Genomic DNA, 27,723 nt, shown 5'->3' with positions numbered 1-27,723 from the left:
CTCGTAACCTACTCGAAACCAAGGGACATCTTCAAGAAACCTCCTACTTTTTCCAGAAATGATGCTTTGGAATGAAGACGTCCCTCAGCGACCTTTCCTCCTCTACAGTGTTCCTACGTGAAGGTGCCGCCCTGTAGGCAGGAAGGGACGCCGCGCCTGATCAAAACAGCCATGACTTCCTTCTGAGACTAGATGTATGTTGGGTGGCGTAAATGTGACTAAACCTATGAGACGCATCAGTACCAGATGTATTATATACATTTTTTGGTAACCACTATTACTTGCTTAACAAGTGAGCAACAACCTTGACTGGATGGATGGATTCTCAGCGATGTTCCATGCCAGCACAAAATGACACAAGAGGGTCACTGTGTTGGGCGACCCATGATGCTAAATTTACACAACAGTTTACAGTCACTTTAAAAATGAGGAAAAATAGATTGTGACAATTAAAAGCAATACGTGAATCAGTCCTTCCTTAAGAAAAATCCATTGTGATATTTGGAATGCACTGTTCTTTACAAACGTTATAGATCATTGGCTTTAAACATTGGTCTGTTCAAAAAGAAAATCGGCAAAATGTCCTTTGGAACATATATTCACAGTCTTCAAAGTTCCGTTTTTGCAACAAGGAAAAAAAAAAAAAAAGGTGTCGCAGAGGCAAGAAATTGGTTTATTGTTTGTCTTAGTTAAAGCTTAGCCAAAAGCAAAATGAGCATGCATCTAGGTTCTCTTTTTTTCTCTCAAAATTCTACATTAGCAGCAAAACGTATGTCCTTGAAGACCAGACCTTATACATTTTCTTAAAAATAAAAATGGACATTTGAATGTGACAAAAAATTGAAACAAAGATTAATAACCTCTATCTTACAAACTGCAATGGCTCTGTAACGGTGCTACTCCACAATGCAAGGACAAGGGCCCTTTTTGGTTTTTGGTATTCTTGGTATTTACGTAAAAAAGCCACCTGTTTGCTTGCGAAGAAGCAAGAACGGCAACTCTGATGCGTACTCCTTTATCTTTTAAAACTTTGTTTTCTTTCCTCTAAAAACAGCAACAAATCCTCAAGTATAAAGAAGCCTCTTTTCTCATCTTTATGCACCAATGGTGAAAGTGTTTAGTCTTTGGATTTTCTTTTTGTTTTAAAGCGTGAGAATTATTATTAGTATTCTTTTTTCATTTTCATTTATGACAACAGAAATGTCTAAAATGAAAATAAAGACTGTAGCCACACTACATGAAGAACAGAAGACCTGCTTTGTAGCAAACTCCTCTACAAATACAGGAGAGCAGAGAAAATAAGTGCGAAGAGAGGAACGAGTAGAGTGAGAAATAGGAGTCAGACAGTGATAAGTGCACAAAGGTAACACAAAATATTAAATAAAATAAAAATTTGCAACATTTCACCCAGGATCTTTGCCATTATGGTAAGTGCCATACCAACCAAACCATAACATTTAAATAACTCTAAGAGAGGATCCTGCCTTTTCAGGAGGGGCGTGTGGGTGAAAGTTTCCCGAGAAGCTGAGAATAAGACAGAAATAAAGTTTAGATAAGTTACCTGTCCATAATCTAGTCTATCGGAATGACCAAGACAACATCAAATGAAGCGTCTTAAAGTTGGACAATACAAAAGCTAAAATGTACACAAAGTTTTTTTCAACCTACCATACTGTTTAAATTCATTTCCAATGCAACAATCTACTTAACACCAAAAATGTTCATATCTATCATAAATACAGAAGGTTTGTCTTTTTTTAATCAAAACTCTTTTTATCGCCAGTTGTTCTGTTCAAAACGCTTTCCTTGTTTGGGTTTAGTTGGGATTGCTAATTCCCCTTTTAACAGGATTCCAAATGTTAAAATCAGCAAAACATCTACCCCTTTTGAATGCCCGGAAACAATGCCTTATTGTAATTTCATTCGATGTAAAACTTTCTATTAGTAAATCAAGTTTTGAAAGAAACAAATGCTCGTCTCCTGTTGGAAACAAAAAGGTGTAAAACATGGATTTCTGTAACAGAAAAACATCTGTGAGCTGTTGACCTGAGAATAAAATAGACATTACATTATTCTTTTACTTTTGCAAGCCATTGGTATCTGAATGCTTAAATAGCAAGAAAACTGATAGACTATTCTCCCATACAGTACATACTGGCTTTTGTGACTGTGCTATTAAGTAGAAACAATTATAAAACAAAGGGACAATTAGTCGACGTGTTTCTTCAAAAGGGTTCTTGGGCCGTTTGTCACCTTGAGGCAGTCCACTGTCATACAGTACAGCATTCCTCCACCGCTTCCCAAAACGTAACTGCAGCAATCCGTTCTATTCTCATAAATTAGTATGCATGTCTTTCAGTAAAAAACAAAGAAAATGAAAACCAGCATGTTGATATGGGAAAACAATCCACTAACATTTAAATTTTTGGTTACAAGCTTTGGAATTGCAGTTAGTCTTTACACATCTTTTTCTGAAATTGGTTTGTATACTTTTAATGTATTTTTAACATTGCTGCTTTTTGTGTTTTTTTCAATTTGTGTTTTTTTTTGTCTTTTTTGTGTTTTTTAAATATTGTCCATCACTGAAAGCTCTTTTACAATCTGATGGAGTCTGTTCCTACACTAGCAAGATTACTACTACAACTACTACTGTCTTTGACAAAGCCAGGCTGCTGCTGCGGCTCCTCCGCCGTCCTGCACAGCCTGTCCGCTGACTTCTGACTGCTGTCAGAGTCAGACTCGTCGGTAAAGACGTCTGTTGGTATCGAGGTCTGAACTCCTGAGGTGCTCAATGAACTTGAGGTAACCGTTGAAGGTGAGGACACTGGAGGAAAAGAGGAGGAGGAGGGACTGGCGTTGGGCTTCCCAGCTAAAGCTCTGGAGAAAGGGGCCTGGGGCCAGGGTTTGCCGGCAGCTGTGGTGTTGAGTGGGGTCGTAGACGAGGAGCAAAGGGAAGAGGAGACAGCAGAGGATGGCATGGTGGCTGATGTCGTTGGCGGGTTCGGGGGGCTGCTGATGGGATGAGTGGCAGACTGCGAGGTAGATGCGGTGTTAGGATTGGGGAAGCAGGCTGAAGAGTGAGGTAATAAACTAGTCGCGTGCTCTTTGGCATTTCTGGCTGATCGCTTGATTGTTCTGTGTTTGTGCAATGCCGATTCCAGGTGTTGACTGAGTGCTTTCTCCCCATCCAACGTGGTGTCGCAAGCCAGGCAGTCATAGAGACTTCCAGCCCCTGCACCAGCGCCACTGGGGACACGCAGCAACATCTCTTGCAGGTTTGCCACAGACTGACCGAAAAAACAGTTTGATTTAAGGTGGGTAACAGCCGCTTCTTCCTTGGTGAAAACTGCTTGACACTTGCGGCATGCCAGTTTGTACTGCACCTTGGGGACGATGTACTGGTCTAGATGGGCTTCCACAGCTTTGCCATCCATCTCATTCTGCTCAGAGGGTAGTTTATTATGAGAGGAGGAGGAGGAAGTGGAAGAGGGGGGTTCACTATGAGGTTTGCCCTTTTGCTCCTCTGTCTTGACTCGATCTTTGGCAGATTCTTTGCGATCCCCCAAGGGTTGAGGGGGAACAGGAGTTTGGCTCGCTTTGGGTTGCTGGATCTGCTGAAGCTGCCGCTGCTGCTGATGTAGTGCCTCCTGCAAGCTCTGCTGATATTGCTGGTAATGCTGCAGCAGGGACCCTGGAGACAGGCCCATCAGTGCTTGTGACAATGCTGGGTTGTACGGGAAGAGACTTTCCATGCCATACATCGGTTGAAGGTAGCCTCCTTGGAGAGCCCCGGGTATCTGAGGGGAGTAATATGGGGAAAAGCCGGGCATGAAGTAGGGCAGGAATTGATTTGTGAGCAGAGAGGTGGGGTCTGATGCCAAAGCAGCCTGCAGGGCCTGAAGCTGGGCAGGATCTACCACGTACTCCATGCCGGGTGTGGGCATTGAGGTGGCAGGTACAGCTGTGTCGGGTTTCTCCTTCTTGGCGCTGGCAGCTGAAGTGGAGGGAGCAGGAGTGCTTCCAGTTGAAGATGGGGCTGGGGCCTTCTCTGCCTTCTCCTTGGACTTCTCCTTCTCTCTTAACCTCTCAGTGTCACACTCTTTGGGGGGTTCAGGTCGGGAGCTGCCGGACTGGGCAGTTGAGGACGTGGTGATGGAATTGGAGCTTGAGTGGGAAACAGATGTGTTGGTCTGGGATGGGCTGGATGCGGCCAAGGAAGACGAGGAGGGAGGTTTGTTGGGTAATCCAGACGTGGGGAGACTAGGTGAGGGCACACTGGCACCAGGCATGTTCAGGAGGTTTGGAGGTTTCGGAGGAGTTAAAGCTAGGAAACATCAAGATACACACATTTGAACAATTAATGAGCATATTTCTTTCATTGACATGTGATTAATTGATTTTTCAGCTAGTCTGTAACATAAAAAGGAGGTTAATGAAAACATGTATGGAAATGATAATGTGATGAAGCTAATGTCAAAGTCAAACTGAAAGTCAGTCAGAATGAGTCGTTTGTTCAGGAATTTATTGCTCTCACAGTTTAGTAGCGGCAGTTAAAGTGGCTTTGTGGCACCTGTCAGCAACGGCCACAGACCATTACATTATGTTACACATTATGTTATACATTCTAAGTGTGCCACTGTAAACAAGCTTACATGACAGACTGACTGATGGCAGGAGAAATTAATTTGAGTAGGGTAAAAATATTGCATTCTCTAAAGACAACTGCTGAATGGATCCTCAATAAAAGTAAAATAAGTAATTACTCTATTGTAATTACTTAAAATGCATAACAATCTTCACAGCGTATCGCCAAATAAATGTCAAATGTAGACATACCTGAATTTGATGAGTTAAAGCTGGAAAGGGAGGGGCTTCCAACCCCTGGCAACAGAACAGGTGGAATGCCTTGCAGGTTTGGATAGGCTGACTGGAGGTTCAAAGCCTGCATTGCAGGGTTATCAAACATCGCCTGCTGCTGCATGGCTTGCTGCTGTGCAAGTCCTAAAACTTCATTGGCCTTCTTAATGCGGTCCATCTCTTGCTGGGCCATAAGTTGGCGCACTGTAGCAGGGTCAAAGTATTCTTTTTCTTTATCCATCTGACTGCCAATGGTATCCTTCACCTTCGAGATGTGTTGCTGGGAGAAAATGTGATCACGTACAGAGAGGCGAGCACTGTACTTGACACTGCACAGAGTGCATTCAGTCTTGGGCCCCTCGTAGGATGTGTGATTTATGCCGAAGTGCTTTGCCATGTTGAGCTTTGCCTTTTTCTCCTTGGCACGGGCGTTTTGGAACCACACTTGAACCACTCTCTTTGGAAGTCCAATGTCATTGCCAAGTACCTCACATTCGAGCATAGTGGGAGTCCTGTAGTCATTAAAACAGGATTTCAACAGTTTTAGCTGGAGGTTACTCATCTGAGTTCGGAAGCGCTTTTGACCAGGGCGATCTCCACTGTCGATGCTTCTGCCAGAAGCTCCGGGACTTGGTGAGCAGGGGTCAGCCAAGCTGGACGTCTCGCTGTGGTCAATCATGTGTTCATTATCATAGTCTTTAGCATAATAGCTTGTAGCAGGGCTAACCAGCCCTGATGACATCTGGTCATCATTTTCAAGCATGGGAGCTGTGCCCCCTGACTTAGACAGGTAATCACTACTGCTTTGGCTGTGCTTTGCATCAGCGCTGTCGTTATCAGCATTGGCCTCATCACCAGTGGTCGTGTCTGTGATGGCTGTGTTTACAGAAGAACAGTCATCATTATCAAGTTTGCTCGGATCAAAGCTGAGGTTCACAGAAGACATGGATGGGCTCTCAAAATCTTCCATTCCCTCAACTTTAATAGACGATGGGCTCAGCAGGGCCCTTGGAGACAAATCCATGGTTTTGTTCATCGGAGACAGGGAGGAGCTCTGCCCTTCACTGTGAGAGGGTGCAAGCTGGGAGTAGCTTGATGCGTCTAGAACATCCATTTTCATTTGCATCATATCCTGATCAGGTAACATACCAGAGAGAGCTAGATTATACCCAGCACGTTTAGCTTCATGCCAGTGACGAGAGCGAATGTGAGCCTCCAGAGCAGTTTTTGCTTTGAAAAGAGCCCGGCAGAAAGGGCACCGACGATGAGCTTGAGCTGGCCCCACTGCCCTGAACTGGCCCTTTCTCTCTCTGGCTCTGGTATTCTGGAACCAGACTTGCACAACTCTCTTTTTCAATCCCACCTCATGAGCGATGTGGTCCAGCATTTTCCTTGTAGGATTTGAATCGAGTAAGTACTTTTGGTAAAGAACCTCCAGCTGCTCAGGTGTGATGGTGGTCCTGAGCCGCTTGTCTCTCTGCGGCTCCTCTCCGCTGTTTGTGCTGTCATTCTCTCCTGGGCTAGTGCCGGCCTTCTCCTCCAATTTCCTCTTCAGGGAGTTCATGGTAGAAGTGGGAGTGGAAGGAGAGGTGGCAGAGCTGCTGGGAATCTGTGGCATTGCCCCGGAGAGCAACTGACTTGCCAAGAGAGGATTGTTGGGATCAAACAACATGAAAGGCATGTCAATTGGACGGTCTAGGAATTGGGGGTGGATAAACTGATTTTGCAGAGAGAGGAAGTGCAATTGCTGGTGCTCCTGCCAGTGCTCAAAGGAGGGGAAGGCAACCTTGCACTGTTCACACTGGTAAGGGATCATCTGCTGCGCCAGTTGTTGTGAGGCAGAGGTCAGGTGCGCATTGAGGCTCATGTGTGAGCTTTGAGAGGAGGCCTGGCTCGTTTGAGAGGCTGAGGGTCCACATTGCTGCTGCTGTTGCTGAGAGAAGGAAGGCGACTGATGCTTAGCGGCCTTGGGAACTTTCTCTTCTCGTTGGGATCTGTGGTGTTGTTGTGGCTCTGATTGGGGCTGATGCACGATTTCCTGCTTGATAGAGGTTTGGTTTTCACGTGGATCAACAGACATTTCTGGTAATTGTTTGGGCTTCTCTTCATACGAATTGGAGGTGGTGGCAGGCGATGCCTCCTCTTTCTCGGAAGATGGGAGGTGCGAGAATGCTGGTGAGGAGGTTGGGAGAGGGCAGAGGCTTGAGGAGGAGGGCATTGGGGTGTGACAGGAGGACCCAGACGGAGTATAACATTCATTAGATAAATCGAAAGAATCCTCGTTCTGGCTGTCGTATTGCCCTTCATCATCTTCATCTTTGTAACAGAGCTTCTTTTGATGCTTTATTAGATCAAATATACGTTGGAAAACTAGGCTACATTTCTTGCACTGGTAATTCAGATTGGATGTGCGAATATAGCGGTCATTGGACAGCTCTCGTCTTTCCCCCTCTTTTGCCCCCTCGCCCTGGTTTTCATAATTCTTTCTGGCTTTCTGGCGAGCATTCTGGAACCACACCACAATGACTCGAGTCGGTAGGCTCAGGAGATTGGAGAGCTGTTCAAATTCATCATCTTTTGGATAAGCGTTGGCATCAAAGAAGTCCTGAAGAACTCTCAGTTGGTAGTCGGTAAATCTAGTTCTGGATGATCTCTTACTTCCATACATGTCGTGTTTCTGAGGTTCAGGAGAAGGAGGTTTAGAGTCAATTTTGGTGTCTTCTAGAGTCGTTGTTGGTGGATTACTGAAATTGTATGGTGAGTCTTTGTTGCGCTGACGCTCTTTGAACAAGGTGTTCCTGAACCAGTGCTTTATAACTTTTTGAGGCAGCCCTGACTTATTTGCCATCTCTTTAATTTGATCCTCATTTGGTGAGTTGTTGATATCAAAGTACTGTCGCAGGACTCTTAGCTGATCGTCCGTGATGCGTGTCCGTGGTCTCTTGTTCTGCTGTTGCTGCAGCATGGCTGGTGTAAGCTGTTGCTGATAGAGCTGGGCCAGGTCTGAGGCCAGGCTTGGCTCAACAGGTTGTAACTGGGAAGTCATCTGCGAGGGCAAAGACTGAAGAGACATGGGCTGCATCATGAGCGGTGAGAAGAGCGGCATGTCCACAGGCATGGAGATTTGTGCCATTGTAACCTGCGGCTGTGGAGGAGGTACAGTCGGAGGTGTGAGGGAGGCGGTACAGACAAGATTGTTTGGTGTGGGTGCTCTCTGAGGTGCGGGCACAGGCAGAGGTGGAGGTGGAGGGGGAGGTGGAGGAGGAGCTGGAGCAGCCTCTGGTGTCGGGGGTCTCAGTGGATACTGTTTATCATATTGCTCTCTGTATTCCTTAGCAAACCTCTCAAGAGATCGGAATGGAAAGAAAGCCTGGTGAATATGCTCCTGGTGACTCTTAAGAATGAGGATGTTTGAAAACAGCTTGCCACAGGCTTCACATTCCAATTTCTCTAATCCCTCAATGGGATCTACCACACGTGTTATCCCACCTGGACCACTTGATCCTGTAGGCCCAGTCCCTGTAGGCCCAGCTGCCTTCTTCTGAGCCTTCTGTTTGTTTTCATTGTACTGAATTACCAACTCAAAACCAAAGTTTTCCAGTAAGGCTTTAGTTGCATTGCCACGAGCGTCTGAAGCAATCCTTGGTGGAGGCAATCCAGTGTCGTGGTTCATATTTATCGAAATCTGATGAATGTCCTTTTTGTCTTTTGCTTTGCTGTCTGAAGATTCTTTACCGACATGTTCCTCATTTCTGTCAGTCCCATCTTTATCTCTGTCTCTCTCGTTGTGAGAGGATGATGCCTTTTGCTTTTTTTCATGCTGGAGGAAAGATGCACTTTGTTGCAACAATGCCATCTGCCCCTGGCTCTGTGAGTGTGCATGCTGCTGTTGCTGCTGTTGCTGCTGCTGCTGCTGCTGCTGCTGCTGCTGCTGCTGTTGTTGTTGATGTTGTTGCTGCATGTGGTGGTGCATCAGCTGTTGCTGCAGGCAGCTCTGCTGGGCCTGCTGTGCTGAGTTTTTTAGGTCTTCCAACAAAGAGGATCCTGCTAGACCAAGTGCTGAGCTGCTTAAGCTGATCTCTGGGTTCAGCTGAAATTCTGCTCCAGGGATATAAAAAGGGAAAAGCAACTGCTGTTGTTGTAGTGGGAGAAGTGCATCAGTTGTCATGGGGAAGTGCTGTAGAAGTGCTGGGTTGAAAAGCTGTGATTGTATAAGAGCAGCCTGCTGCTGGAGTTCTTGCTGAAGCTGAGCCTGAGCTTGGGCTTGAGCCTGAGCCAGCTGCTGTTGTTGTTGCTGAAGCTGTTGTTGCTGTCCCCTTGCAGACAATAGATCTGAATATTTATTCTTTTTTACTTCGTGGTTCTCAGATGATGAGGAATGGCAGGTACCTGAGGAGTTCCCCAGTTTATCTGCGTTATGAGACTGGCTCATGTGGTTTCCTCCAAGAAGGCTCTGCACTGTTTGAGACCCAGAGGTGTGGTTGCTCGAGCTTGTAGTAGAGTTAGTGACTGGACTCGGACTGGACGTTGACGTGTTGATGCTGGATCCACCGCCACTTAAACCAGTTGCACTTCCAGGGGTAGTGATCCCTCCTGCTGCTTCAAGCTTGGCTGCCCTGGCTTTGGTCTGGTGAAGAACTGAACGCATGTGGATCTCCAGAGTAGAACTCTGGCTATATGCCACGTTACAGGTGCTGCACTTGAATGGCTTGTTGTCAGGGCTGCTGGTAGGCTCAGGTTGACCTGTAGTGGATTCCTGGAGGGCCCTCTTCACCTTGTGCAGGTGGGAGACTGAATTATAGTGAACAAGAAGAATGTTCTTCTGAGTAAAAGACTCTTTGCATACAGTACACTTGAAAGGACGAGATGGATCCAAGAACTTTTCCATTGTAAAGTTGGGGCCTTTTCTGAATGGCAGAGCTCTTTTGGGTTCAGATCCGGAATCTTCTTGCAATGAGCCAGAGTCACTACCTGTCGGGCTTTGTTTTTCCTCTGGGTCACTTTCCTCTCCCTCTTTGTCATCTTCTCCTAGACTTCCGTGTTCCTCACCAAGGGCTGGGTCACCCATGACCATAATGTCACCATTCATCAATAAGCCCCCGTAGAGCTGCTGGATGTCAGCCTCACTCAGCTCCAGGTGGCTGGTTTCCAAGTGCTTCTTCAAGGCTTGCAGTGTTCTGAAGCTACGCTGGCAGAGGCAGCACATGGTAGCAGCCCTGATCACATGGTACTGTGAGTGCAGCTGCAGCTTCTCCACCGTCTTGAATGCTAGGCTGCACTGGTTACAGCGGTACTTGTAGACATGTCGATCAGAAACTGGCAACTGAGGCCTTTTGTTGTGAACTTCATTGAAGTGCATTTGGAGAGAGTTGGATGATTTGAACACTTGGTTACAGCCTTTCTTCCAACACAAGAACCCTGTGGCATCATCTCTCTCTGACCGTTGCTCCTCCAGAGGTGACTTACGAGCCTCCGCTATCTCTGTAGGAAGTGAACCCCCTTTCTCTGGATCAGCATCTGATACATCTGAAAACAATTATAAGACAACAGGACAGAACAACTCATTAGTTAGTTAATATATTTACAATGTTATATTTTACTAGTACTCCTATCAAAGGGAATATATTTGCTGTTGTATTGAGGATGAGTGGAAATAATGGAAAAGCTATTCAGGGACACATGAATGCCAGAGATTCTTCATAGCAAGGTACCAGGAATGCTGGCCTTGGTATGAGAATGTGAACTGTCTGTGGAATTTTTGAAAATGAAAACCATTTCCAAAACAAAATACTTAAAATGAAATATAATAGACTGTTCATGGTCGGCCAAAGTAATAACAATAATAAGTGTGTAAAGAAAATATTTAATTATGTTGGGAAAACTAAATAACATGGAATGGAACATGGAAAAAAGTGATTCCAGATCAATCGGTTGATCAATGGATTGTATCATGTTCAGACCCCAGACTGCCATGAATCACACCATGTGTGTGTGAAACAGGCCAAAGGTAACAACAGTGTGCAGCACTCACCAGCTTGCTTCTTTGTGTCCTCTGAGTTGGCATTGGCTGTGGCATGGGGGGTGCTGCTTTGGGACTCTCTGTCTGGACTCGGGACAGGGATGAACATGCTGGCTGGAAGTGCCTCAGTTGCTGTCACCTGGAAAAATAAAACACGACAGAATTCAATTGTTAATAATTTCACTGAATAACAATGTTGTTTTATATTCCGGATGAAATGATTAAAGGGCAAAATGCAGAAATACCATTACTTAACACTCACATATGGATATCTACACACGTACACACACACACACACACACACACACACACACACACACACACACACACAGACACGTACACGCACACACATACACAATCCTAGCCATTTTAATTTCACTTTATTTTCTATTCCTGCAATTAACAGTCTGAGCAGTGCTGGCATTTTGTCAGATGAGTAATAATTCTGCTGCAGCCAATTAGTGTGATGGACTTTGTGGACTACTTTGACTAACTGAAAAGTTTATTAGAATGCCAAATGAAATAACTCTTTGTTGCTCCGCTGGTATGAACTTCTCTAAAGGAGTGACCCATTTCTCGTGATGATAAACAGCCGAAGATAAACGCACACTGATGGTTCCTCCACTGTCAATTAAATTATAAATTATGAAAAGGAATGGGGAGATATTGTTCCTACATTTGAAAAAGGGATTTTTGTACTGCTTTTCTAACGAACGGACCAGTCCACAAAATAAATAGGATATTATGAATAACACTACTACAACTGCTGCTACCACTACCACTGCATGTAAAGGTTGAAGTCAATTGTGTATTCCAACTTTCCTCTTTCTCCCTCTGGTGATTTCTTTCCACCCCCAAAACATGACAATTCACCAAATTCGCTCATTAAAAGACCCCTATTTAACAATAATCATGGGCTGAAATTGGAGGCGGCTGGGAGATGAGGCCCCTGTCTGTTTCACCTTCCTTCAATTAACCTTCCAAACAGAATAATCAGCTTCAGTCTACAAGCTGCATGTCAATTCACATCACCCCACCACATCCCACCTCTTCACCTCACTCCTCTTCTGCACCTTAGTATTTGCACACTCCTTATGCGGTTCTCTTCTCTCCTAGCCATAAGACTTATTATATGTTTAGATTCTATATAATAATATAACATCATCCAGTACAAAAACGATGACCTTCACTTATCAATCAAAATTTCTCCTTTGTTATACTGAAGGAAACAGTCTGATGGGAACTATATTCATCATAAAGAGAGCGCTATGTCAGATCTGTACGGTTGAAGCTTATTATGAAGGAACACTTCAAACAATAAGAATACATCTAAACAACAGCGTTCCATATCTCCAAATGTCAGATTCAAATAGAGCAGAATCTCTTCAGGGTGTCAAGGTTAAGTAGCACAGCCAACACTTGCAGTTATTAAGTCAAACCCTATGCAATCTGTGTGGTCAACAATTCACCAGGAAGCATTAAGCCGCTCTCCCTCCTTTGTATGTTTTAACCTCTCTCTCCGCCGTCTCTTCAATCTCCTCACAACGAGGAGGGGGAAAATTAATGCAACCCGCATGAAAAGTCACAAAACAAAACAAAGTGGCGATTTACATTACAAAGTGGACTGTTTCTCCACAACTGCTTCATTATGCCGTGTGAGGAAAGAGCCCAGCATCCCAAGGTCACTTTTAATTTGGACCGCCTAATTGGCAAACATAGTTCAAAATGGCTATCATCCAGCTAGACTCGGAATTAATGAAGCACAATTATTTTCATTACCCCTGTTTTACACGCACAGAAAATGAGAGCTGGAGTGTCAGGGGGAGGCAGGGACCAAGTCGTATATACAGTATACTATATATATAAGGAATAGGCAGATGAGGGTGGGAGAGTGAGCGCATATTTATGCATGGTTGGCAAGAAATAGTCACCTATTTCAGATTTAATTAGGCTCCTCTACTTAGACATGTGAAAAGGATAAAGTGCCTCCCCATCTGCATTCCCTAGTTATAAAAAGGTGCTGGCTTTAATGTGTGTTATATTGCCTCTGTTCTATCGTGCTCATCTTGTAGTGGTTCAGTACATTACTACCTCTATAAAATAAATAAATATTGCCATCTACCATACTAATGTGCTTGCCATTTACTTTCTAGATGGGCTCCGAAGATGGCGAGGCAGCAGACAGAGCAATGTTTTACTCTGTGATTGTCCAGCAGGCTATTTAGTTTCACGGGACAGAACAAAGATTTGCTCAGTGATTTACAGGAAAACAGGGCAAATAAAATTTTATTCGCCCTCGATGAGCATTAAGGAAAGCAGGGAGAGGCAGAGGACGGACGGACGGACGGGCTGCAGCAGAAAACACTGCAGCTGATATAAATCTCACTTCCTCAAATGAGTCAGGGTGACATGACTCAAGCTGCGCCACATACGTGTGGAAAGGAATACGTGCATTTTACTGATATATACTGCAAAATGACTATAATTATAAAAAAAAAAGGCTGGGGAAAAGGCTCTGTGATGACGGGCGCATCAAGACGAGGCAATAGAAGAGAGAAATTGGCTCAATAATTTCCAGTGAGACAATGGGATTGCCTACAGCCAGTTTTGCAATTAACAGCATTCTCTGTGATTGATAACAGCTTAAATCTGGGCAATTTAGAGGTGAGGAGGTAAGAATGACCATTATCCTCACAGCAATTTGACACAAATGGAAATTGCATTGGAATCAAAAGTTTTAATGATGTGAAAATGTACTGTAAAGTCCAAAACACGTTGGCAGTGCGGACAGGTCGTATTTGTTTATTGCGTATTTCTTTCTCTGTGTTCCAGACTCGTAAAAACCTTTCATAATAATAAAGGTGATATATATATATATATACATAGTGTTGTTCCATAGACACACAACCCTAACCCGGTGCCTTAGTAGCATGGATTTCAGCCGGAAAGGTGAGTGGTGTTTTGGCAACCAGAGCCTGCTGTTCTAGCGCCAAAGCTCCAATGATGTCAGGAGCAAAATACACCACGATGTTTGCAAAGGTTTTGGATCCACGTTAGCCAATTTCTTTTTTTAAATTTCTTGTAAAGGAGCTTTTACTTCATGTTTGGTCACCATAAGAATCTCAGACCCGTGGCAATAGGAGCGTTGTGTTATGAAAGGCACCTTGTCTATGGAAACGCACCAACAGCTTTGGCATTGAATGTCAAGAGCCACAGAGGAAAATGGTCCAAACACAGTTAGATGACTTACTGTGGCAACAAGCTTGTCGACACAGTCGGGCGCCACACTGTGGAGGTGCGTGAGGTGGAACTGCAGGTGGATCTTGTTGTTGAGCATGTCCTGGCACAACGGGCAGCGCAACATGGGCTGGACAGAGTGCTGCGTCATGACGTGCATTCTGAGACGGTTCAGGTCAGTGTTGGTAAACTTGCAGTAGGGGCACTGGTACATCTGTGGAGAGGGGGAGGAGAGAGCTCCGTGAGCTGAGGTGGTCATGGCGAGGGAAGAGATCAGGGGGGGGCGAGCGAGGCCCACTTCCCCTGAAGGAGGCATGTGTGTGATCACAGAGCGCAGGGTGATACTGAGAACCACTGAGTCTTGGCACACACTTCAAAGGCCTCTCAGCTGTCAAATACCATATTGATTTTTTCACCTTTTACACAATTAGTTGTGCAACTGCAGGGGAAAGGCTCAACTAATTTTCATGCAATTAAAAAAAAACCTGCATAATGTTAAAAGGCTCAGCCAGCAAAGATGAGAAAATTATTAGAAATGCATTTTTATATTTCTTCTCTGATTTGCAGTGATAGTTTGAGGCTCATAATGAGGGTGAGAGGATCAGATGGTTATGAATGTTCTGGTTTGGACGCTCACCTGCTCCACAGCGCTGCTCTTCTCAGCGGTCCTGGGACGCTTGGAGGAGAGTGGGCTCTCTGAGGTCTCGGACCGGGAGGACGGCCTTTTGGAGGGGACTGGGGAGGCAGAGTGGTGCCTTTCCGAATGGCTGGACACTGCTGGACACACACACAGACAAAAGAGACAGGTAGATATGTTAGTGACACGGTGCTTAGGAAGACAAATCAATCAACAACAAGCTTTGAAATTCTTTTTTAAATGTGATTAAGTGGATTTAATGGGATTTTATCAGATTCAGTCCGAGTAGGAACTCAAGATTCCCCATAAAATTCCCCACGCATCTTCTTATCCATGCACAGCCGACACACTGTGCTGGGATATGGCTCCCAGCGTTTGGATGTCGAGGTATCATATAACACAAAACATTAGGTTGCCACAGGGTGCAGCTTCAGGTTTCACATGAACACATAGTTCCTAACTGCAGGAGCCTCTTAACCCGAGACTAAGAACACAAACATCTCATCTCCAGTGTGAAGGAGCAGATCCAAACTGTTACTTGTCTCTTATATTCCTCTATAAAGCAAAACCCTTACCTCTAAGGGTTTTCTATCTACCCCAAATTAAAGGTAGATTGAAAATAATAAAAAACAATACAAATTTTATATTTTAATTAAGCGAGAACATAAAAGATTAGATAATAAATGAACATATAAATTATACTCAAAAATCTTTTAAAACTATAAAAATAGTTTAAAAAGATTCAAATTGACAAACACATGTTTTCAAGGACAGGCGTGTGTTTTATAACATGTATCATTTAAAACCATACAAAACAGACTAAGGCTGGAAATTTGCCACTGCACCATCAAGGGCATGACCATGAGAGAGAGAGAGAGAGAGAGAGAGAGAGAGAGAGAGAGAGAGAGAGAGAGAGAGAGAGAGAGAGAGAGTGTGTGGGGGTGAACAGTGAGGCATGGGTTCAGTTCTCAGTTCAGACTCTAACTGAAGCTAAATCCCAATGAGACCCAGTGTGGCAGTGCCACGGCTTTGTCACCGCTGAAAAGAAACTTAAGAAGGTGTCTTGCCAACCTCTAACAAGGCCATAAAGAGTTAAATTTGGCCTGATTTGTACAGTCCTGGAAGGGCAAATTGAGAACAGAGGGCACGGGCGGAGGAGGGCGGCTCTGGCGGGGGGTCAGGTTAAGCGGGGCTGACCAGGCTCCTGCTCCAGACATTAAAATGTCAGCTCCAATCAGGACGAGGGCATTTGAGCTGATTACCCAGTGGGGGACCTGGCTTTGGACAGAGACGCTGGGATCAGCCAGGGAGGCCCTATTAGGGTCCAGTCACAGCCAATCCTATTAAACACATCCGCCAATAAACAAAGGAAATGTTAAACAAAAGGAACCTCCCATTCCCTGACATTAACCTCTCAGTCATGGCACTGTCCTCTTCCTCCTCAGCTGCACTTCAGTCCTACTCCACCTCAACTCATGTGAGGAGGAAAGGACACTCAGGGTTCCCGGGGACCCTGACCGCACCGTGTCCATCATGACACACAGACACACACCAAGCTCCATCAGAATCAGCTCAGAACGTTTACTAACAAACAAACACGTGAACACAGCGAGGGACCGCAGACACACACACACACACACACAGTCTCCTCCATGGAAACAACGGAGCATCTGCTGTTAGCTACACACTGAACATAAAGTTCATTAAATAAACATGGATTAAGTGGGCACACGTATCTTCTCCACCTCTTGATTAAGAGGATAAACACGATTGATCAGAGGAATCTTTCGCTCTCGCCATTACGCAATTAACACCAGAGAGCTCGAACAAGTGGCTGCTTATGCAAAATGATGAAGAGCGGCTGTAGAGGCACCAGAACCAGCTGTTTAGCTCAGATGTGTATGTGTATGTGTGTGTGAGAGACAGAGTGAGCGATTGGGGAGGCTTCCTCAAAAGCAGGCTTCCCTCGTCATGGCCAATTAGGACTCCATAAATCTGATCAATCGTTCTCTTTAAAGAATCCCACAGCCCACAGACGCCGCCGGCACCGTGACTAACGTCCTGAGACTGTATCCTGCTTTCCCCTGTCAAGGTGGATGGAAAAATGGCCGACACGTCCTAAAGCTCTGAGTGAAATGTGCGTGTGTGAGCACTGCTGGGTCCTGATGGAGAGGTTAAAGGTCATTACTCTGATTACTGACCTCCACAACAACAAACTGCAACTTTAGATTTATTTGACATTCAGAACTGCAATCCTGGACTCAGCTTGAAGAATCACAACTTGTACAATCAAACCACACACAGCATGGATGTCGAGTGTCTTCCCCATATCTAACATTCTTCAGCAGATCTCCAGGCCTTTGTCTGTCTGCCTGCACTGTGACTGTGACTCTCACTCCACTGAGTCTTCCTCACGCTGCTCCGGTGAGGCAAACATTGGCAGAATCAGTAAGCGTGTGACTGAACTGCTCAGGTTCTCTAATTGTTAAGATTTCTTGATATTTCATCATTTTCTAAAGCATTTCAAGGCCTAGAAAACATTTAAATTCCAGCCCTTTGACTGACTGACTGTTTCATGACCCCTTATGACTGCAGTAAATAAACCTATCACACAGCGGCTGATTGGATTCTCTGTCTCTGACCTGAATATCTGTTAGGAGCCCGTCTGCTACCCTGAACTCTTGAGCCTGGGCATTAAACACACATCTCTCCACCACACAAACCTCTTCTGACAGATGCACAGGGTGGGCTTTTGTCTGAAAGCACAAAAGGCCAAGCAGGAACGGAGAAAAACTCTAAGAGTCAATTAGGTGATTATTAATTCATGCCCCTTTTCCGTAAACCAGAAGCTTTTGTGCTGTCGAGTCCCGTAAGTGAATTGGACTTTGGCACCTTGTCTCACCTCCCATAGCTGTGCTGTATTATTCCAGCAGCAAAGGGTCTGTCAGCACACCGGCCCGCTCTCTGGGGCAATGGCCGCCTGTGTGGGCTCTCCATGAGGGAGTGTGTGTGTGTGTGGAGTGGGGTTATGGCTGCTGGACAGAGTGACTGACACAGCACAGACTCAGCTGACCACAAGAGGTCACCTGTCACTGAAGTCTTCCAGAAGTGCAGTCGCAGCTGCCGTTAATCTACCCTGACCTTGGAGAGAGGGAAAGGTATCCAGGAACACGCCGCTAACTAGTTTCACTAACCGAAGGGTGAAGAGAGGGAAGAGGAGGGCTGAGAGAGGAAGAGTCCTGACCGCCTGCAAGTCTGAAGTCCTGCAACTCTTGGATTCACAAGTCAATACAAGCAAGGGACAAGTCCCGAGAAGTGAGACGGGAGGAAGCCCACACCAGTTCTGATCCGAGCTTTGAATCCAATCTCAGACCACATGAGCTAATCTGATACGGATGAGCTTGATTTTGTTGACACTGATCAGAAAAAGCCACGATGTCATCAAATCCATCTCCACACAGAGAGCCGGAGCTGTGCTGTCCCACTTTGGTCTCTCTGCACACGTCACCCACAGCACCCTGAGTGCTACCCTCACCTTCACACGGCTCAGGGCTGCCACTATCGCTCAGCCTCCCTGCGCTCCACACGCTGCAGGAGACGCTCACCTCTCATCCCTCGACGTGTCGTCCATTAATATTGAGATGATTCAACTCCCCCGGTGCTACAAGTCATTCACTTTTAATGCAAAGTTAATAATGGCTGAATATCCTCGCTTCTTCTCTCCGTTCCTCTCCATGTTTTTCCTCTGCGGCCCCGAGCGATGAAGGCCTGCTGCTCCATTCCACCTTATGTTTCTCAGGTAATTGCTCCGCATCAATTAAAAAAGACACCTTTAACTTATACCGACTTATATCTTATAAAACAAAAACACCGTATGAAAACACGGGCAGAGAATCTAACGCAGGTCTAAAGACTGAAAGCCAGAGGAGATATTAATTAGTATGAGTGTTATTAATCTTCCAGGATGACACGGCGTTCACCTCTACGGGACACAGTGAGACAGGGAGACAGTGAGACAGTGCGCCGGTGCTGTGCCATTAGACGCCCTGCAGTAACACTCATAAACACCCAGCTTTCAGGGAGTTGGCTCACAAACAAGGACAATTTATGGCCTATTATCTTCAAAGACAAAAGGAATTATAATTTGAGGGATGACGAGCACTCAAAGGACATGATATGAATATGTAAACATTTTCACTGCTCTCTCTGCTGCTTTCTGGCTTTAAAGCGATCACAAATCACCGCTGACTGCACTGATGTCTCCCGCTTTAGTGCAACAATAACATCCACTTGAATTATTTTGTGGTAACTAACAATAAACATTTATTTTCACCCTCACTCACATTAAGTCTACATATCTGCATTGTTGTATGCAGAGCAATCCATAACGTTTGCTTTATTTGATCCCAAGTGAACCACAAGCACAGAAAATGAGCACAATCTACAATACCGCCCTGCAGCTCTAGGGGGTGCTAATCATCATGTTCATTAGACAGACTAAGATGGATTTATACAACACAGCATCTGCTCCCCATACACAAAGTGCAACTCGATGAACAAGCTGTATGTTCTCTTACATATCGAGGCAAACACACACACGCACACACACACACACAAACTGGGACTGCAGACTAACAGACTAATGTAACATCCTTTCCCCCAAAAAACATGTCTATCTGCTCTGCTTGCTCCATTAAAGCTCAGCAGAATAATAATACTGTGGTGTAACAATATAGAATATTATTCATCAAGCCATTGTGGGAGAAATAAAACCTAGATTCTGAGGCATTATCAGTTTGAGAAGTACCACAATATGCACCAATTGTTAAATACACACAGACTGAACAATTCCCTTTTCATTGCCGCTCCACACAAATATGTCAAATCCTCCTACACACTTGTATTTTAACAGCACAAACATTTAAGCCAGAACATCCGTCCTCACCGACATGAAAGGGACACTAAAAAGAGCTCAAGCATGCATAGAAATGGCCTGTTTATGCATTAAAGTCTCTATTCCACGTCTGGATAAATGAAGACAAACACACACATTACATGGTCGGGAGAAGGTGGCGCTGTTTGGAATAATTGATGCTATGTTGGAAAATGAGTGTTTGGCATTAACAGACCTCATGTGGTAGATACACACGTCTGACCGCTGTGAGTAAACAGTTAGACATAGAGGTAAATAAGCTTCATATGGCCAGAGAAAGGAGAAAAATAGCCATTATATGAAATATTATCTATATACAGCTATTAAACATTGATAAGCCTGAACACCGTGGGTTAGCATCATTGTGAAATTCATTTGAACCTGCCATGTGCCTGTGTGTAACATCTTTGTGCTCCATTTAGGGTTTTCAGTCATGTATATCATTTGTTCTAGCATTCTCATCAGATGAATAGAATGTTGATGTTCCAGAATCCCTTCCACACACACAGGGAAAGACCTGAATATCATAGAAGTTTGTAAAATCGCCTCTGAATCTTCTTAAAAACCGTTTGCTGGATCCAAACGCACTCAGCTGCTGCATAAACACGCCCCCTGCTTGAGTGACAGGCAGGGTTCTGCTCCAGTACAGAAGCATTCCCTCGTTTTTGCCAGATCTGTCTCAGCTACAGTAGGTGAGGAAGGTGTGGAGGCAGAGGAGAGGAGAGGGGAGGGGAGGAGGACGAGGAGGACGAAGAGGAGGAGGAGGCGGCGGCTCTGGCTCTCCAGTTATACATATTTCATTCGCAGCATTATAAATGACCCTTTGGGTTACTTATCATCAGGATGATTAAATTGCTGCTACTGCCAACATGAACACCACTGTCCACATCCTACATTAAGAATTCAGTACGACTTAAAATTAGTATTTTACTACATCTTAGCTCCTTAATTCTCTGCATATAAACCTAAGATCATATAGAATCAGAAGAGACATGTACTGTCTGCATTGTTTAGGACTGAATGACATGTAGGCATGTTGAAGAGCATGTACACACACACACACACTCACACACACACACAAGCATGCATCCAGTGTGAGAGGAATAAAAAACAACAGAATTATAATGAAGGCGTCTTTCAGGAGTTGACACACAGAATACATATGCATTTTACAAAAGCCTCTGATGTATTTCTAAATGATTTTAATGAACAGCCAGGAGCCGTGGAAGTAAAAAGAGAAAATCAGATTGACAGAGGCTTTAAAAAGGAAGAAGCCTTTTTTCTCTCTTCACTAATGCCGCCTGTCTGACAGTGAGTGTCATTTGTAAAGGAACAATGCTGCTCTCATCCAACAGCTACATGACAACGATTAGAAGAAACACCTCACTGCTTCTAATGATGGACGTTAGAAACAGATCCACATCAGGCAGCGTCACCGTCAAGCACAGGTCAGCTGAGATGCTGGGGCCTGGTCCATGCTGAGGCACCCCACATACAGCATGACCACAGACAATGACACAGCCACAGTGTGTTCATCCTCTAGTATGTGGAGAGCAAACACACAACAACACGTTCCATTCACAGTCCAACAGAGTCCACATGGAGAATCTTATCAAATCTCTTCCCATCAAATATGACTTTACAGTAAAAACAAACAAACATGGCAGATAACAAGCAGGACCAATTCACTTTTCTGGGTGATGCACATTCATTCCTACACCAAAAACAAGTGGATGTTGTCATGGAGACGCCAGCGGCAACTGGAGGCGAGTAGAAATCGTCACATTACAATTTGCGAATTTATGTCTACTTCTGTTTCACTGAGCTTGGCTTCTGATCACCCACCACCCTCTCTCTCTCCACACACACACACACACACACACACAAAACTACAGGATGTCTGGTCAGACTGGATCGTAAATATTGAACACGTTTAATATTTATGATTTGAAATTGGTGCGGCCCCCGATGGGCTTCTCAGCAGATCAGAGGAAGTCAAATAAACTCGGGAGGAGAACGTTACGTCTCCTGTCACACACACACACACACACACACATCTTCAGACAATCACACACACACCCAAACACCTACTCCTGTGTTTACCAGATGCATTGTGGGATCTTTTCTCTCCTATTTCAAACACAGAACAGACTCGCTGTGACTGGCCATTGTATTCGTCACTCACAGAAAGTTTGAAGTACAAAAAGGAACCATCCATTAAAACTGCGGCTGTCGACTTTTAGCTGACAACACAGCCTTGAACCCCCCCAACCCCCCCAACCCCCTCAACCCACCCACCCACCTCCCTACTGACATCAAACAGAACCTCAGACCTGGTTCCCTAATGCACACGCTATTTTTAACTAAGCGTTTCTAATAAGCTGCTGGGACGCTGTAAATTTTTCATATGCAAGCACATATTTCCTTTGTGAAAACACAGAAACACACTTATTTGGTGATTAGCGACTGACAGGGGGAGGAAAGGAACCGAATACGCTTGTATCAAATTGCATGACTTTCAAAAAGGAGGAATCCTAATGTGAGGAGTCGTCTTCCTGTGCACCACAGGTACGAGTGAATTATTAATCGGCCGGCTCATTTTAATGCTTTTCAAAGTGCTTTATTTTGATGTGCTAAAACATACTTTTAGCCATATTCAGTCAGGCATGCATATCATTATTTCCTCCATCAAAGAAGAGTGTCGCCCTTTCAAAGAGCACAAACAACTCAGCCTCATTTAAAATAGAAGTTCCCATATCAAAGACGCTTTACAAAGGCTGAACTTCAAACACTCTGATGAAGTTTTTATGCCGCCGTGCAAGAGGTCTGAATTGTTTTCCAGCTTTTAACCTGACTCTTGTAAATCAAAACATCCTGCAGTAACGCAGCGAGTAAGACAAGTGAGACGCATCCATCCAGGCCTGTTACTGTTCAGTGTCATCATTATCAGGAATCAGGAAACTCTCCCACTGCAGCAGAGACGTCTTAACTACACACACACACACACACACATACACACATACAGGATAAATTGTGCATATAAAAGAAAAACCAAACTATGTTCAGTTCACACAAAAATGTGAAAAGAAATCAATATTTGGAGTTTCATCCCGGTGGAGAGACATCAAAGGAATTCTAATATGTTATAAGTTTGGTCTGAAAGTTGCCGTGTCACATGTAAAGTCACAGGTCCAGTCATCTGCTGAGCCTCGGCATCCTCACTCACTCTCTTACTGACTTGTAGCTTCAGGCTGCAGAGTTGACTCGGGTCGGCAGGTCAAGTCTCAACCGCTCTACTTTGATCTAAACAAATTGTGGATTCTTTTATAATAAACATAAATATTTTTGTTTTAATCTTTGCTTCAGGAAAAGAATCAAGTCTTTCCGATTCAGTCTATTTTGATTTATGTCAAGATTTTCTTGAGTCAGCAACTTTGTGACCTGAATCAGAGTTGTCCAGTACACACAGCTGTCTCACACACACACACACACACACTCACATGTCTGAGTGCACACGTACTGGTTCTTTCACCGCTAAAACAAAATCACCACAACACTGCTTCTGTTACCAAAGCCATGAATGCTGCTGCAGTAGTAGTAATAGTAACCGTAGCAGTAGACGGACTCACATCAGTGCAAGTGTGTAAAGAGTTAGATAAGGTTTAAAATACAGATGTCAATCATCTGAAGAGTCAAGCATCTTTCATCCTGCTCATCGTTATGCCACCAGATGTCTTCAATAAAAAAACATATTGCAAACAAAAAGTATCTTTCATCAAGTAGTGTCACACACTAACAGGGAAATACACACACACACACACACACAGTCAAACATCACACACTAAACAAACAAACTGAAATGTCCCTTTATCACCAATCGCCACATGTCCACTTCCTAAACTCAAACTCCTGCCCTGAGCTTAAGCCCCGCCCCCTCTTTGGCAGCGCCACCTCTGCCAGCCAATAAGGAGGCATGCCTATAAAAACATCCTGATCTGATAACATTATCACAGGTGAGTGTTTCTGTGTGTGTAAAGTTGAAGAAGGGGGCAGTGCTGTCACGTGTGTGTACACACACACACACACCCACACCCACACCCACACACACACACACGGCTCAGTGGGACTTATGCACACAGGCCCCACTCTCCCATCACCTATTGAGAGAAGACAAAACAAGAGTCACATGACCCCAACTGATGACCTAAATTGACAGTTTGCCTTTGCTGTGTGATGGGAAACCCTGCAGAATCTGCAGAAAAGCTCAGCTCCAGCCACTAGAGTTGGATTTAGAGGATTCTGTTTTGATACTCTGATTTAAATACTAGTAATCAAAGCAGACAAACTGCCTGTTATTCAGGTGGAGTTTGGGGACAGGCCCATGTGTTTCTGACGGAGAGCAATCTCGAAATATGTGAGGTGTAAATATTGGCCTTACCTGTCCCTTTGGTGAGCTCCTTCTCCCCCCCACTTTCTCTGTCTTTGGTTTGGTCCTCCTGGTCTGTGGTGGTCTCACTGGCAGCCTCCACATCCTCGCTCAGCTCTCCTGAAGGGGGAGGGAGGATGGGATATGTAAATCACCACGCCATCAGAATTGGTGGAAGCACTTAAAGGGACGGCAGCGTTTTTTTCTATAGGAGCTCGCAACAATTGCATTTGCTGACACACAGTTGCAGACAAAGAGGGCAGAACCGGCTTTTCTGCCTGTGCTGTCTGATCATCAGGGGAGGAAATAAATCAGGGAACAACTATAATTATAATCACCATAATAATTAGAACTATTCTATTAGAGCTATTGTTGTTGCTACTCTTATTCTTATTGTATTTTAATACAAAACTAAAAGTTATATTTCTTCTTATATTCAGGAGCGTGACACAAATATGGTTTCCTCTTTTTAATGTGGACACCAAATGCCAAAAAAAGCACACATGTGGTGAAGACATACACATTTTCCAAAGAGGTTTGAAGTGGGCAGATGGAAAAATGATTGTGTGGAGAAAGACCTCATTCTAGATGAGCCCCCCACTATTCACACACACACACACACACACACACACACACACACACACACACACATATATGCATTACCATCCCCAGTTGCAATCTGTTAGGTCACTTACCAACACAAGCCTCATTTCACTTTGTCTATACTAATATTGCAAAAAAAATAAAAAATCATAAATATTTAAAACTTCCAGAGCCACAATTCATTTTATTTTTATGCCAAGTCAAATGCAGAAGTCCCCTGTAACCACCTTAAAAGCCTCAGCTCGATATATCAGGCCATTTAGGAGCATCGAAGTCCAAACAATGGATATCCGATAACGCCATTTGTAAGTAACACACAGAGGAAAAGATAGCAAAAACAGATAATAAAAAGGGCATCAATCTTGTTTATTTCCCTCCAGTGCCCCCTGAGCTTCCCATCTGCCTGTTAAGTTTGTTTAAAAGTAGTGCGACTTGCATGCAATAGCATTGATTTGACAACAGTAAACTAGGCCGCGGTCAATAGGCCCTATCAGTTATTACACAAGTCAGCTAATTCTCAGCAAATGTACTTAAATGCTCTTTTGAAAATGCTTCCATGCTCGGGTCTCTACTCTATGAGCTATTGATGTATTGACAATGCTACAACAGCTACTGAAATATCCTGTTCAAGTATTCAGCCCTGCAGTCATCACACATCCAATCTTAGCTGGCCACATGACTACCCACAGCCAAAACCGCTTTTATGATGCTACATTATCCCCGACACTCACTGTTTATCCCATCAAGCATTCTGTACGCCGCCGCCGCCGCACGCCCCGTCTCCTTATCACAAATATGCTTCACGTGCACACATGATGACCATTTTGATTTTTGATCCGTGGAAGCAGTGAGGCGGAACTTGTTTTATAAAAAAATAGGAGGAGGAATATTACACAGATTCCACTTCACAAACAGACGAGCTTTACATATAAAGCCAGCAACAAAGAAGAACAACTCAAGACTCATCATCTAACCAGAATAAGTTACAGCTCCTAACTCTTCCTCCCCTGCTGCAGCATCAAACCTCACCAGTTTACATTGTTAATGGCGGATAACTGCACAGACAGATCTTTAGTTTTTATTCCAATTCTGTTTAAAACACGACGACTCCAGGTTATGGATATTTCTGATAATATGTCCGCTTTTCCAACACACATGCAGAACAATTAACCCCCGCCGTGTTTCCTGTCAAATACTTCCACATTCATTTGGATGATTAGTTTTTCTGAATCCAAAAATATAATATTCATCAAAAAAAATCTCAATTTTCTCCTGAAATGCAAAATGGACATGATGAGAAATGAAAAATAGGTGAAAGGAAATGATGTGATTTGATTGCACAATAAGCTCCAATGTAATGATTTCATCCCCTTCTTCTCCCTCCCTCTCTCTCTCTCTCTCTCTCTCTCTCTCTCTCTCTCTCTCTCTCCCTCTCTCTCTCTCTGTATACACTATATCATATCAAACTGTACACACCTTTGTGCTTCTGGCAAAGACAACAGGAATACTCTCCCTATTCTCCAGCCTGTGCTGAGAGCAGGAAGCAGCTGTGAGCGGAGCGGCTGCTGTGTGGAGCTGATGGTGATCCTGTGTTTAAATGAAGCCATGTCAGAGGGATCACTGGCTCTGTGGAAACGCAGATTTAAGAGTTCCCTGGATCCCACTCGCAAGAATACATTTTATTCTCTTATTTTGATCCGTGTTTCCATTATGTTTCCAGGGAAACGTGTGGCTTGCACCCAGGCAGCAGCCCCATCCCGTGCTGCTGAGGCCATCCTTAAACATTCCCAGAGAACCAAAGATCTGCTGCTGAGTCCTACAATCCCATCTAACTCCTGCCTGTGTAAATCTGGCAGAATTACAGAGTGTACAGCTGCACAGGTGCTCCGATTACAAAATAATCCCCAGCTTTTTTTTCCAACTTTAAAATGGGGCAAGGTGTCTAAAGACTGAGACTAAACCCACCGCCACACATTAATACACATCTGACATATGACTGTCACTCTAACGCTCCTCTGCATCCCTCTACACACACACACACACACACACACACACACACACACACACACACACACACACACACAAACAGCAACCTTCCATTATTCATGCAGAAATCCAGACATTTAATCTGAGAAACAGCATTTTCAAAATGAACTGGCAAATGGCTTCGCCTCTTCGCTGTCTCACATCCAACGGTATCACACAATGATTAAAGCCAGGACGGACATAATTAATGAAAGGTCAGGAGTGGCCTAAGAGGAGGATGCAAATGGAAGAGAGAGTCAACACGCAGCCACAGATTCACGCTGAGGAGGAACTCTGAGACATTTCTAACCCAAATCTCAGAGATGTAAAAGGACAATAGCCCGGAGGTTGGCTTCTTATTAATTGTCTTCATTAACCATCCTAATACAATGATATGAAACAGTTCCATTAATTTAATCATACAAGCAGAATAAGCCCAGAGCCGCCGACACACAGATTACACTCATCTGTCCTGAGCGTAGAAATATCAGCCTTCCCCTCTGCCACTCAGTCAGAGGGGACAGTGTGGGCTCTCTATTCCAGCATCGCACACACACACACGGAGACACACACACGGAGACACACACACGGAGACACACACACACACGGAGACACACACACACACGGACACACACACAGAGAGGGAGCATACACTCACTCCTCCCCGCCGCTCCTGCTCTGAGTTGCAGGGGCACAAGCAGGCCCATAGGTGTCACTCTATACAAGCAGGGGAGAGAGCAACTGGCACACGCACATTAATGAGGTGTGGGGGGAAGGGGGCCGAGCAGCAACAGACACAGACACACAGGGAGAGGGGGGGAGGAGGAGGGAGGAGGGGGGGGGGGGGGAATATGTGGAGATGACAAAAGCAGATGCTATGCAAGGAGCGTCCGGTGAAGATGAGACACTGAAGACAGCGAGATTACCTTCAGCTGAGAGAGAGCAGCCTTCCTTTCCCCCTGAAGAGCAGTGATTACACTAATGCT

At 44.6% G+C, this 27,723-nt stretch overlaps 1 protein-coding gene across 5 annotated transcripts in view; it reads right to left on the bottom strand.

Annotated features, from left to right (window-relative positions):
* Window positions 1-907: 907 nt before the first annotated feature.
* Window positions 908-27,723, bottom strand: part of zfhx3b (zinc finger homeobox 3b) — a 142,687-nt gene continuing 115,871 nt past the window's right edge. For 4 of the 5 annotated variants that reach the window (XM_076155693.1, XM_076155695.1, XM_076155696.1 and 1 more), the window contains exons 6-11: window positions 24,122-24,229; window positions 14,751-14,890; window positions 14,127-14,327; window positions 10,889-11,015; window positions 4,837-10,383; window positions 908-4,324 (exon numbers count right to left, since the gene is read on the bottom strand). In XM_076155693.1, the coding sequence (XP_076011808.1) occupies window positions 2,595-4,324; window positions 4,837-10,383; window positions 10,889-11,015; window positions 14,127-14,327; window positions 14,751-14,890; window positions 24,122-24,229 (7,853 nt within the window). In that variant the 3' untranslated portion in view covers window positions 908-2,594. The remainder of the gene's footprint in view (window positions 4,325-4,836; window positions 10,384-10,888; window positions 11,016-14,126; window positions 14,328-14,750; window positions 14,891-24,121; window positions 24,230-27,723) is intronic. The other variant, XM_076155697.1, reaches the window with a different exon arrangement.

Source organism: Genypterus blacodes, unplaced genomic scaffold, assembly GCF_046128005.1.
Source record: "Genypterus blacodes isolate CSIRO-AG114 ecotype Tasmania unplaced genomic scaffold, CSIRO-AGI_Gbla_v1 ptg000067l_1, whole genome shotgun sequence".
NCBI classification, from domain to species: domain Eukaryota; kingdom Metazoa; phylum Chordata; class Actinopteri; order Ophidiiformes; family Ophidiidae; genus Genypterus; species Genypterus blacodes.
Note: the sequence above shows the minus strand (reverse complement) of the source record. Positions and strands in the feature narration are given on the sequence as shown.